The 12,823-nt window shown below is 34.0% G+C and overlaps 2 protein-coding genes across 8 annotated transcripts; both read left to right on the plus strand.

Annotated features, from left to right (window-relative positions):
• The first annotated feature begins 115 nt into the window (after positions 1-115).
• Positions 116-3,063, plus strand: LOC106165941 (uncharacterized). 3 transcript variants are annotated; one of them, XM_013544304.2, is made up of 5 exons: positions 116-262; positions 897-1,532; positions 1,729-1,843; positions 2,045-2,190; positions 2,518-3,062. In XM_013544304.2, the coding sequence occupies exons 2-5, from the start codon at positions 937-939 to the stop codon at positions 2,654-2,656; spliced, it is 996 nt and encodes a 331-aa protein (XP_013399758.2). In that variant the 5' UTR covers positions 116-262; positions 897-936; the 3' UTR covers positions 2,657-3,062. The 3 variants fall into 3 exon arrangements, with proteins under 3 accessions (XP_013399758.2, XP_013399759.2, XP_086875160.1); XM_013544305.2 differs by having other exon boundaries at positions 143-262; positions 870-1,532; positions 2,518-3,063; XM_087019034.1 differs by lacking the exon at positions 116-262 and adding an exon at positions 568-670 and having other exon boundaries at positions 2,518-3,063.
• Positions 3,064-3,394: 331 nt separating this feature from the next.
• On the plus strand, positions 3,395-11,718 carry LOC106165931 (uncharacterized). 5 transcript variants are annotated; one of them, XM_087003903.1, is made up of 11 exons: positions 3,395-3,471; positions 4,110-4,276; positions 4,618-4,784; positions 5,056-5,171; positions 5,402-6,540; positions 6,810-6,942; positions 7,161-7,340; positions 7,521-7,706; positions 7,970-8,050; positions 8,860-9,050; positions 10,412-10,580. In XM_087003903.1, exons 2-10 carry the CDS (start codon positions 4,161-4,163, stop codon positions 9,046-9,048), a joined length of 2,307 nt encoding a protein of 768 aa, XP_086860029.1. In that variant the 5' UTR covers positions 3,395-3,471; positions 4,110-4,160; the 3' UTR covers positions 9,049-9,050; positions 10,412-10,580. The 5 variants fall into 5 exon arrangements, with proteins under 5 accessions (XP_086860029.1, XP_023932188.2, XP_023932185.2 ...); XM_024076420.2 differs by lacking the exon at positions 10,412-10,580 and adding an exon at positions 9,361-9,523; XM_024076419.2 differs by lacking the exon at positions 10,412-10,580 and adding an exon at positions 9,521-9,692 and having other exon boundaries at positions 3,396-3,471.
• Positions 11,719-12,823: the final 1,105 nt, after the last annotated feature.

Here is a 12,823-nt window from a genome sequence, read left to right on the forward strand (position 1 = left end):
GACTCTATTTTAAAACAATTCTATGGCAAAATTTATTTTATAATGCTTTCGAATGAATTGAAAAAGTCAGAGAAAATAATTAATATTAAATTCAATTCATAATTTTTGAACTGATCGACGACAGTCTAAAATCTCCGCCTTTTACACTCGTATTCACTTTGCCCTGGATTAACTGAACTGGTGTTTCACAACGAGGCTTCAGCTTAATGAAGAGGCGATGGACAAAACTTGCACGGGGTCTCATCAGGCTAATTCTTTTAACGTAGGAATTAATTTGGGATCCTGAAGCACGCTATTTAATTATCATTATTAATTTCTTGAACTTAAATATGGTCCCAATGTTTCGCAAAGTTTTGCTTCAGTTCAGTGCTACTAGTACTGCCATTCTGAACTGAGTGATGTGTTGTGTAGGCCGGTTGTGTAGATGCTGCACCTATGGCAATGTAATGTAGATTAAATAACTATATGCAGAACACCCAACCACAGTGTCCAGTGACAACAAAGGAGCCTTGACTCTAGAAGATTTTTGTGTTATTTTGTTTGGGGGGGTGGGGGGTGGGTGTTTGCATTTTCACTTTCTTTCTATTTATTTCATTTTGATTAAATTATTACTTTGAACGGACCCTTTCAAACAATGAAATCTATCTTATATTTTAACAACTTACACAAGGTATTTATTTCTTTTGTGTGACATTTAATTGCCACACAAATTAACTGGCGTATATAACAATCTTCAAAAAATAGTTTGGTAGTAGTTATTCCAGTAATATGTACATGTATAGTACCCAGTTTACTGGTACTATAAATTAATTGCTATAAATTTTGATCATTTTAAGTTTTCAATAAAAAATTATATTTTTCTCATTCAGATATACATACATCATTATTTCTTTAAGGTGATCTTTTATGTGGGATCACATTGATTAACAATCAAACATGACATTGCCAAAGAAGAAACTGGGAAATGGACTAAAAATGATAGCCAGTGTTTCCTTTGTGGAAAATGGATCTAAGACCATCTGTGATATATGGCTGATAGACTCCTATTATAGAGTGGTTTCAGCAGAAGACTTATACTGCCAACTGCAGAGCTGCCAGCATGAAAACTCCCTCTTTAACCCATACAATCAAAATATCTGTGATCAGGAAAATATAGAAAATGTTCAAGAAGGATCAAATAGTCTGTCACATTTAACATTGCAAAACTGTTATGACGATGAGGACGAGGACCAAACTTGTGTTTCCAGCAACCGAATGAATACTGCTACATTACCTCAATTGCACAACAGGATATTGTCTCGAGTAAAAAACACACCGTCCATTAGTGAATTTTATGACATGTCTGTAAATGCCATAGTAGCAGCATGTTTGATACAGACATTAAAATTGTCTTCAGTCTTTTGTTCTAGGTTTATAAGATATACAAGAAGAAAGATTCTAAGATTAGAAAAGTTAAGAAAAACAAAGAATGACTGTTTGATCTTGGAAATGCAGTTGCAGTGGCCAGAAAAAATTCCTATAGACTTTGCATGGTAAATTACATTTCTCAAAACCTTTTTTGATTTGTAAAAATGTATCCAAAGTTCAAAATTGGTATTGTGAAATTAAATGTATGCATTTTTATGTTAGGTATATTTAGGTTCTTGAAATAATAAGATGTTTTAATTTACAAAAATATTTGGTAATTAAACCTTTGATTTAAATGTACTTTTCTTATATTTACATTAGGTGCTATAGAGTAACAGACATGGTGGTTCAAAGGTTAATTTTAGATGAAGCTATGGCGTGGCTATCTACACTTGGTGGAGCATATTCTGCACTTGGAGAATACTTTCAGTTTCATGTATGTACACTGCATCAAGTGAAGCATGAATAACAAAATAAAGAAATTAGTGGGGTGCTGAATATCAGTAAGTTATAAATTATTGTAATTTCAGATTAATATTATTTTAAAATATTCAAAATTATATAAAAGAAGCAGAATTTCTCTGGATGCTTGATTTTCACCATCACCTTTGATAATTTTTACATCACTTTTTTTTAGGCACAGCAAGCTGGAAATGTATCCATGAAGCAGTTAAAAGTAGCCTTGAAAGTTGGAGATCCAATTTCTATAGCTAAATGTAAAGTTTTCTATGCACAGAGTTTAGTCCAGCAAGGACATTGGAAATTGGCCAAGAAAATTATAAGGTACATTTAACACGATTTTATTGAGAAGAGGCTGTTGGATTTGCAGTAATTCATAGCAAAAGCTTGTAACTTTTCTCTTTCAACATGAACTGAATAGCATATCTTCAGACAGTAATTATAAAATGATTGGATAATTTAATGTAAAAAGTTTTATTTTTAAATTTTTCATTGCTTTAAAAAGTAGCCAGCCATTTTTATTTATTTGTATACAAACATTTATCAAACCAAGTTTATTTAATGATTTCTTGACTTAATGTTGTATGGTAATTTGGCATTCTGTAACACTATCTGAAATGTGTTTTTAAAGTTGATCTTAATTTTTTTCAGGGTTCAGTACCAGTTTGCAATCACCATGGGTAGAAGAGATAAAATACTAGTCTCCATGTGCCATGCATTATGGGGAAAGTTGCAATATCTAAAAAGACAAAGGAAAAGCACAAATAGTCAAATTGATCCTGAAAGATAATTAAAAATAAAACCTTTTTTTGTCATTTTTCTGTAGTTATTTTCAGACATTTCACATGAACTGAAGCTGCTTATGGGACATTAAAAATCTTGATTAGTGCTCAAGCATCTTTTAATACCAACTGATTTAAAAGAAAGTTCCAATTAAGGAATCTAAATCATGTGTTCTAGTACTATACCCCAGTACATGCACCCTTCAGTGGGCTACATGCAGAGATATATTGAAAGGTAAAGTGCAGCAGTTATCTACAGTTAATAGATCTTAATACTGTTTTAAATATTGCACTGAATTCACGAAGAAAAATTGTTTTTAAAAATGCATTAAACAGCCTATTTTCCCTTTTTTTCCCACATGAAGATCTCATTTGAAAATTATGAATAAATTCTCTAAAAAGCAAATGGACTTTTTATTTTTTCATTTCATTAGACCTAAATATATTTTATTAATTATTATTTTGAAGTATACATTCAACATCATTTTTGCCCAGTTACACGTGATTCATACAAAAACGGGCACTGGGCTATTTACAGTAGTCAGTTCTTGTTAAATGACATCCCTTCACGTTCTGGAGAGAGTATGAAACGCCGCATCTTGCAACGAAAAATATACGCTTTACTTTCCCCACCTTTAATGATTATGTGTTTTCGTATCGTCAAAACCGCAGCTAGAATATGACGACTCCCGATTGTGAACATAATCGCACCAAAATTAGCAAATGATGAGAAAGAGAAGTACCATTTGCCGCCGAAAACGAGACTCCTTTTGGAGTGTCGTGACTGCGCATGCTCATAGTACAAATCTCGATGGTAGACGAAGTGAGTGTTTCAGGATATTTTTTCCTATAAATGCATTTATCATTTGGGTTGTCTTTGGATTATAAGCTTATGATTGAGTTAGCATTATATTAATTGTGAATACCACCTTTTGCAATGAAAATTGATAAGCATACTTCCCAATTATTTCATTACCGGCATCTTGCCTTGGAACTTGCAAAGTTTAACTTGCACAACTGCAGCGTAGGGTCTTCACTGTACATGCAGTAGGAGTCCCGTTGAGGTTTTACTCACGTTGTGTTTGTATGAATTATCATTTAAATGGATATGAGTTTAACTGGTGGCCAGCATCGTCAGTTATCAGGTTATTGGATCTTAGCAAATTTTGGTTTTGGAACTAAAAATCTTATCATCTCAAGTTTAAAGTTGAACACAATTATCCTAGTTTCTTGAATGTTCACTATTTTTTTTTTCATTTTTTTTTTTTAATTTTCATGTCAGCCCATGAACCAAACATTGTCATGATAGTTATAAGTTTTTGCCTCACTGCATGCAGAAAAAAAAGAAAAAAAAATCAGACCTATCACTAATTACTCATGGATCAATTAAATTTCAAAATCTTAAAAAGTCATTGAAAAATGCTACTGGATATCTTCTACATTTTATTGTCTTTATTTCAGTGACAAATTTAAAGCTATTAACTTTTGGAGGCCTTATATAAACAACACAACATGCCCCGAGCAACACGAAGTGCACTACGTGCAGCAGAATCAGCAGCAGATTCTGCAAAAAGTACAACCAAGAAACAAAGTCAGGAAGAACCTACAAAGGGTCAAACACAAAAAGGGTATGAAAATGATCTGGAAACAAATAATACAATTAAAATTTATTGATAAACTAAAGGTGACTTCTTTACATTGAAAGTAAACAACTTAATTGTGTATTTTCAAATGAAAGGACCATCGTGAGGTTAACCCTCTTGCTGCAGTATTTTATTTCTGAAAATAAGGAATGTTATTAATACACCAAGAGTTTCTGAGTGCGAAGCACGAGTAGATATCACACATACTTGCTATCAGAAGGTGTATATAATTTGAAACATAGCAGATTTGAAAAAGAAAAGACCCAGGCACTTTTGCTCTCAACATCTGCAGTTATATATAAACATATTTGTTGGTTATTTTCCAGAAGGGGTAGGGGCAGGTCAGCAGGTAAAGTCGATGCACCCAAAGAAGAAGAGATTCCTAAAGAACTTCCTGCCAGGGGTAGGAGGGGTGCCAGCAAGGAAACTCCTCCACCAGCAGAAGCTCCTGCAAGAGAAGGCAGAGGACGTAGAGGCAAAGCAACAGAACCAGGTATAGACAAATATTAAGGTTAAGTTCTCCTTGGAAATTACACCTGAAGACTTTAATAGCAGTTTAAAGTTTTGATGTAGAGATGAGGGTAGATGAAATATATTCTTCATCAGTCAATCATTTAAATTATTATTTTTTATTCACTATTATTGCCTAAATGAATAGCTTATTTTTAAGTATGTAGATGTCAGGAGTTAACATTGTTTGCCACTGAATTTGAATGTCAGGTAGCATTCGTGAGTTAATTGTGCTTTGTTAAATGGTCTTCCAGAGGAAGTTGTGGAATCTGGAGATGCTGCAGATACAACGAAGGTAGAATCACCATCAGGAAGAGGAACAAGGGGAAGAAAAGCAGTCAACACTGTCCCCTCTCCAGCTAAAACTGAAGTAAGTTTTGAGAAGAGACTGATACCTTCAGATTCGCTGCATCATTCATGGTGCATTATCAGTCCCCAACAATATCTTGTCATGACTGGTATATATTTATTTCCTTTTTAATTTATATTATTATTTTGACAGTGTTGACAGCTTTACAATTAGATTGTCTTACATTTTTAATCCTTGCAAAACTGCCAATTAATATTCTTTTGGTTTAGATGAACATCGTTTTTTTAAAGGTTAAGTCAAGATCAAAAGCCAGACAGAGCACACAGAATCAACAAGAACAGGAAGCACTTCAGGCTGAACCCATTGAATCTAGTCCCAGGGGTAGACAGAAGAAAGCCCAGACCCCAAAGCAGTCTCCCAAAGAGACATTAAAAAGTCCTACAAGGTCTAGGACTCGTGGCAAGGGTGCTATACCTGAACACCAGGAACCAGAACAGGAACCCATTCAGGAGGAGGTACCTGTTGAACCAAAACTAGCTAAGACTGATGCTCCAACAAAAGGAAAAATGACACCAAAAAAGACGTCCGCTGCAGAAGCTACAGTTGTAAGCACTGATGTTGAGATGACAAGAGATGAAACAAAGGTCAAATCAGTGGAGCAAGAACCTCCAGTGGTGAAGGTGGATAAACAGCCACCAGTTCAGAAGGACCAGTCAGGTGCTTCTGCTGCCCCCCTATCAGCCTTATCCCCATCAGGGCACAAGAGAAAGTGGTCATATCCAGATGATGATCTTGGGATGAGTCCACCAAAGAAGAGGAGAGAAGTTGCAGATGAAAGCTCAGTCCCAGTGACAGCAAGTGCTGTGCAAGCTGCAGAACAAGCAGACAAGTCTGCAGATAATGAGCTGGGAGAATATGAGGTGATCCAGATGTCTGATGTGCCAGCTGCAGATAGCCAAGAGGTGGCAGCAGCAGTCCCCAAACTGTCTCAACCTGGTGTGGAGTCCATGGAAACGGAAGAAGCACCGGTCAATTTTACCTCTTCCCAGGGTGCCAGTGCTTCAGTTGTGTTACCACCTGTGAACCAAACTGTCCAAAAACAACCTTTGTCCCAGCCAGCGATGATAAATGGAAATAACAGTAATGAAAGTACGGTTGACCCACTCTTGAATAGGAACTTCATACCAAACCCACATTTACAGGGGCCAGTGGATTCTTCCAAGAAGTTTTCTATTGTGTCATACAACATACTAGCTGAGTGTCATAGGAAAAGGGGAGATTACAGCTTCACCCCAGAGGAGTACTTAGACATCAGTTACCGACACAAGAGGATGATGGAAGAATTGAAATATTTGGATGGAGATGTGTTGTGCCTTCAGGAGGTGGACCCTGATTACTACAGAGATATTTTAAGTAAAGAGTTACGCAGGTAAACTGAATTGCATATATTTGGATTAGTTGATTATTATTTTGAGTTGGTCACTTCATTAGAAGAAACTAACATTTTTGGCTAGATTTTTTAAATAGGATGGTTATGTAACAACTTAATGAGAATGATAAAAGATTATAATTTTAGTAATAAAAACGGTTTAAAATATGTTGTGAGCACAATGTATAAAGTCTATTTTCATTCTCTTGTCATAATTATCCAGAAAAAGGTAATTGTAATTGGATAAAGTTTTTTTAATGAATTTGCAGCTTAGGCTATGAAGGTGTCTTTAAGAAGAGAAATAGTCCCCATTATAATGAGGGTGAAGCCACATTTTGGAGAACAAGTCGTTTTACCTTGGTGGATAACACACCTCTGTTGCTTCAGGACATCCTACACAAGGTGACCCTATTTGCTGTTTAACTAAGTATAAACTTATATTGGTAATGGAGTATGCTAGTTATGGAGGTGCTAAATGACCTGCTTTGTTTCTTACATGGTGTTTAAATTTGAATGACACAACTGAATTTCATAATAGGCAGTTTTTGTAAAAAAAAATTGCTAACATGATTGGGAACCCTTTGAAAAAAATCTTTAATACCCTGATTTCATTGTTTTAGGATGTGGATGCCCTTGAGCAGTCTGATGCAGACAAGGCAGCTATAAGAAAGTACCTTGAGGGTCCCATTGTAATGCTGATCACCAGGCTAAGGTGTTGCACCACTGGAACAGTACTCACTGTGGGCAATGTCCATGTCATATGGGGCAAACTTAAACTGACTGACATACAGTGTATGCAGGTACTTAGGAAGATAATATTCTCTTTCTAACTCTTTCAGTGAGCATTCTTGTAGTTAGTAGGAATTTCTACAATTTTCATATACAGGCACTTATCTCTGGACACTGAATCATCACTTGAACACTTTCCATCTCTATTTTTTAATTCAGACTCTTGATTTATTTATTTATTGTTCTCTTAGGCTGCTGCAGCAGTGAGAGAAGTTGTGAATAAGGCTGGCGGTGCTCACAATCCTCACATTGTCTGTGGGGATTTTAACTCTTTCCCAGATTCTTGTGCTTACCAACTCCTCCAGGATGGTTACCTGAGTGACAATTCCATCAATCAGCTACAAGAGGTGACCAATGTGGAGCTGTCTGACAACAGTGTAGGTGTTTATGTATAGAATATTTGGTTTTGATATGCTGTATCATGGTTATAAATGAGCTAATTCAATGTCTTCTCATTGAGTGCATCCAGATAGCTGGACACCACTTCTAGTTGGAATATGAAGTGTTTTTAATATTAAAATAATTTTTTCTTTTAAAGAATTTAAAAAACATGTCCTGGATGACCCTTGGATGCACAGATTTTTAGTTGTATCCTTCCTTCTCTCTAAAGTGATGTAAATTGATAATGTTTGTATTTCAGAAAGCTGCTTTAGTGAATTTGCTTTGGAAAGGATTTCAACACACTTCTCCCCATTTGAAGAGTGCATATGCTACTGTACAGGTAACTGGCATCGATTCTTCATTATTGAAATATATTTAAAATGATTGATCTTAAACTAAAGAACTTTGTCTATCAATTTTAATGAATATTAGGAATTAGAATTGTGAAAATGTAAGAATATCTGAAAGTGTACATATCTGTTAAGCAAATGTTTAAATGTGCATGATTATTTTAACTCTGTTACAAATTTTTAGTGATTGTCTTTGGTGATTTAATACTCCTTTTGTTAACTTAAAATTTGCTTCTGGAAGAAATGTTTTCTCAATACCCAGTATTAGCTTTGCTTTGCATTATGTCATCCTCTTTTAGATAGAGATCAAAGTATGATGTTATATTACCTTAATTGTGTTTTCACTCATGTACTTCATTGTGTCTTTTCATTCTTTTTCTTTTACACACAAATAAGTTCCTGGTGAATTTCTGGTGCTTAATCACCATAACCGTTTGCCACTTGTCACTTAAAAATATTAATTTAAATGAAGAATATCTTTCAATTACCTATAGCTATCTTGCCTCACGTGTGGTTGTTGGGCTTGCACATAGACTATGTTTTATGGGGAGAGTTAAGGAAATGAGATTTTTGGCAATGTTTTTTGTTGTTTGCAGTTTGAAATGTTTTCATGTTTTAGGAGCTTCATGTGCCATCTAAATTGTATGTCTAATACGAGCAACAGAATATGGAGCTGGAATCTCGGAATGCTTAAGCATTAAAACTCTTTCCTCCCTTTCTCTGCTCTTTTAGATGCTTATATAGAAAGGAGTTTGCTTGCATAATTTGCACCAACTGGGCAATTTTATTATCCTTTTAGGGGAAAGAGCCAATTTCCCGCTGCAGTGCTTCAATGCGTCAACATTATCATTCTGACTACTTTTGGTACAGCACCAGCTTGCAGACTACGGGCATCCTAGAGGTGCTCAACCACACCAATGCCCCCTATCCAACCAAAATTCTCCCCTCAGATCACATGTCTATAAAGGCTGAATTTTGTTTCTTGTAATGGTATGTTTTCTTCTCTTTTTTTCCTGAAAAATATAATGCAATCATACATTCATACTGGATATGGCTTTCTCTAGTTAGAGTCTGTTAGCAAATTACTCTGTGTTAAATTGATTTGTGATGCAAAGAATTTGTTTAGTTAGGGTAATTTTCACACTGGTATAAGTTAGAAATTTAGATCTTCCCTTTCTCAGATAAATAGAAAAGCACACTTTTGAAATAATGTGTAGACTAAATGAAGCAAAGAATGCATTGATCTTTATAGATAAACTTTAACAGATGTTCTAGAGTTATGTTAGGCTTTTTATTGCAGGAAATAACCATTGGTGACCTCCAGTGATGTCCACTGATTCAGAAAAAATAAAACAATAGTTGAGAAAACACTTGGTTTTTGCTTTTCTATTTAATATACCTCTTAGGTATACTTCAGCTCCACCCTAGTACTGCTATGTAATTCTTTTCTATTAATCTAGGGACAAGAGCCCTTAGTGTCCAGCTCAAACAACCTATTCACCCTCTGTGTGGATTATATATGGGGGAGTGTGAATGACCAACTGAAACTGACAGGTGTGACCGAAGTGGCAAAGATTGACCACCACATACCAACAGTCATCTTTCCATCAGATCACATTTCTCTCCAAACTGAGTTTGCATTTGCTTAAGTTACGTGGCTGAAATTGACAAATGAATTTACAGCCTACTTAAAAAGATACCAATGCAAGGTTAACAGTGGCATCATAGATGGTTCTTTGGTTGGATAACATTGAAAAAAAATTTCCCTGTGAATTATTCCTCTTAACTGTTTTTAAAAGGTGATAGATGTTTTTCTAGGAAGTTATTTTTTTGTTGATGTCCTATTTTTCATTATATAAACATACACTGCTTTAAAATATTGATGATAAATTACCTGTTTGTGGGTATTTTGCATTGTAAATAATGCATTTGTAATGTATAGGACTTGGTGCTTCCCCATCAGTTTTTACAGTTGTAAAATGATTTTATAGGGATGTACAAAAATTGAGTCACTTGGAAAATTATTTTGTTTCGAAGTAGATGTAATATAGAGAGAAAATGTGGAACTAAAAAGTATGCAGTTGGATTTCTATTTACTTATTTTTATTTTTTAGAAAAAAATTCTAGAGCAGTTGCCTTCTGGGCGAAAACAGTAGGGCCTTGTTAGTCCTGAACACAACAGATAAGATGCTGATCCAAATATCACTTCATTACACTCCAGCTTACAGCAATGCATGATCACTATCATTGTTTTTTATGTTTTTCACTTTCAGGGTCTAGGAAGTTCATAGTTAGAATATTTTTGTTTCTGTCTAACTCTTCTGTGATGGTGTTATTTTTAATCAAATTAGAATAAAGAACCAACGAGGACAACCTTCAAAAACTGCTACGACTATATTTGGGGCAGCTTTAACGATCAACTTACACTATTAGGAGTAATCAAAGAAGCAAACATTGAAAGCCGTATACCCAGTGCTGTTTTCCCCTCAGATCATACTTCAATCAAAGCTGAATTTATGCTTTTGGTAAATAATAGTCAATGCTGATATCCTGGCCATAGTATTTGCAAAGCTCAGGTAGTTGCTACAATGAAGTAGAACTGAAAGTTAATTGAGCCTAAGTTGACATATTTTATCATTTATTTGAGAAGCAATTTTTATTTTATGAAATGTAATAATTATACAGGTTTTGCTATAAATTGAACAATGCCCAAACCAACAAATACAGACTATTGTATCACCATGCTCATTTTTTAATGGTAAATTTTTGCAGCTTATATTATGTGGTATAAATGGGTCTATATTCTTACAGGATTATTAGCACATTGTATTTTGTGAAATGACAGGTATGTGTCACATACGTATTGGCTTGGTCTGAATAGCAGATCTTGATTGTATAGGTAAAAGGGTTTATTATAAGGTTAACTTTTATGGGACAAGGCATATGTGTATATTTAAACTTTTGTTAAAAATTGTTTTGAGAGTTTATTGACTTGGGATGATTTATAGACTGTTATTGATGTATATTCATCTGCTATATAGCATATTACACATCTATGATTTATAATTGTAATTGACCAGTGAATGGTAACAAGACAAGTTTCACTTGGAAATTACGTACATTCATTTTTATGCATCAATTTTCATTTCTGTTTTGTGGTATTGCTTTCATGTTTCACTAGTTTTACCATCCTATGATCCTGGTGTAGTTTTTTCTCAACACTTAAACAAATTTTATATTTCGAATTAAAAGTAGTTTGGGCAAATTTAAGGATATGTAGATTTCAGTGTAGTATGATAAAAATTATCAATTTGTGAGGCTTTTATTGCTTTTGATTGTTATTTTTAGTCAGATGACCAATGTAATTATTACATTTGAAGATGCAATGTTATGACTTAACAATAATAGTGCAGGTATTAAAGGATTTGGCTTGAGAAATAAGCTTTCATAGATGTTAAAGAATAAATGAGATCAGTAAAACTGATACATTGAATGGAGGTAATAGGTAAACTGATTTAGAATTTATAAAATGTTTTAAAATACCATTGTTACATTGTTGAGGATTTCTTAAAGACAGCGATTTTTTATTTCTGTGGGTGCACATGCTAACATCAAGGGCAAGTCTTGTATTTTAGAAAATAAATACTTATTTAAAGCAGTTGTAGAGGTTAAATTGTCTTTTAGTATTTTCTTCAATATGCACATGGTCTCAGCTCCATGACTTGGGTCAACTTGAAAGTTGCTGTCACATGGTCTATTCCTGACCCTGACTTCAACTTTGTAAACAAAATCGCTTCTTAAAAATATTCTCCTGGTTTAGAAATTTCCGCAGTGTTTTTATTTTGGAATATGCAGTTTCAAGATGGTTTAATTAGAATAAAAACTTGGTCAGTTCCATAGTAAAGTGATACTTGAAGAAAAAGATTTAGATATACATAAAAGTTTTTAAAGGAAAGATCTTAACTAGTTTTTGCAAAGTAGTTTGGTTTTACTGTATTTATGTTTATACTAAATAAAGGCAAAGTATTTGTGATTTGACAGAAGCAATGTTCTTTTCTGCTTTACTTAGTTAATAAATTGTGAGGATACTTGTTTAATCAGACCTTGTTCCTTTTCCATTGGGGGCTGGGGGTGTTGACTCAAACTGGTGCTCGGAGAGACAAAGGAGTATTGCATCTGAGAATGCCTTGTTTTTAAACATTTTATTTCATATCAAGCTCACTACATCACAGTAATTTGTACAATATGAATAAGGTCACTAAATCATCCATAAGATCACAAATAAATCTCATATTCTCTTCTCTTAAATCAGCAATTAATCAATGAACTAATAAAGTGACCAAAAGATAAGTCTTTTTAATTAACTTTCAAAAAGTTAAGATCAGTTAATGTCATTGAATACTCTACACGACTAAGCTAATTACAATAAGAACAGCCTTTTCTTAGATAACATAATTTGCTTAATGTTGCACTGATTAATTATTTTTGGATACAAAGAAAGTTTTGAAATTGGAAATCTCAAATAAACTGCTTGCTTTTGAATATATACAAAGCCATAACAACAACAGGAAAATATACATAAATCAAAATCTTAGCAAAATCTTTCATAACTGCTCAGGATTACTGACATTAAGCATTTAGTTTGTCTTCCTCTATATGCCCAAAGTATTTTGTCTTTTTAAATATAATAATGTACATTAGAATGGAACATGGATTCCCTATAACTAGGGTAGGGTAAATAATAACTTTTTTTTTTTGGAAAA

The sequence above is a fragment of the Lingula anatina genome, chromosome 1, assembly GCF_051362555.1.
Source record: "Lingula anatina isolate TDL-2025a chromosome 1, LinAna3.0, whole genome shotgun sequence".
Lineage (NCBI taxonomy): Eukaryota > Metazoa > Brachiopoda > Lingulata > Lingulida > Lingulidae > Lingula > Lingula anatina.

Coding starts and splice junctions, on each gene's coding strand:
- LOC106165941 (XM_013544304.2), top strand. CDS start 937: ATGACATTGCCAAAGAAGAAACTGGGAAATGGACTAAAAATGATAGCC. Junction 1,844..2,044: donor GAGAATACTTTCAGTTTCAT/GTATGTACACTG, acceptor ACTTTTTTTTAG/GCACAGCAAGCTGGAAATGT. Junction 2,191..2,517: donor TTGGCCAAGAAAATTATAAG/GTACATTTAACA, acceptor AATTTTTTTCAG/GGTTCAGTACCAGTTTGCAA.
- LOC106165931 (XM_024076416.2), top strand. CDS start 4,161: ATGCCCCGAGCAACACGAAGTGCACTACGTGCAGCAGAATCAGCAGCA. Junction 7,341..7,520: donor CTGACATACAGTGTATGCAG/GTACTTAGGAAG, acceptor TTGTTCTCTTAG/GCTGCTGCAGCAGTGAGAGA. Junction 7,707..7,969: donor TGGAGCTGTCTGACAACAGT/GTAGGTGTTTAT, acceptor TTTGTATTTCAG/AAAGCTGCTTTAGTGAATTT.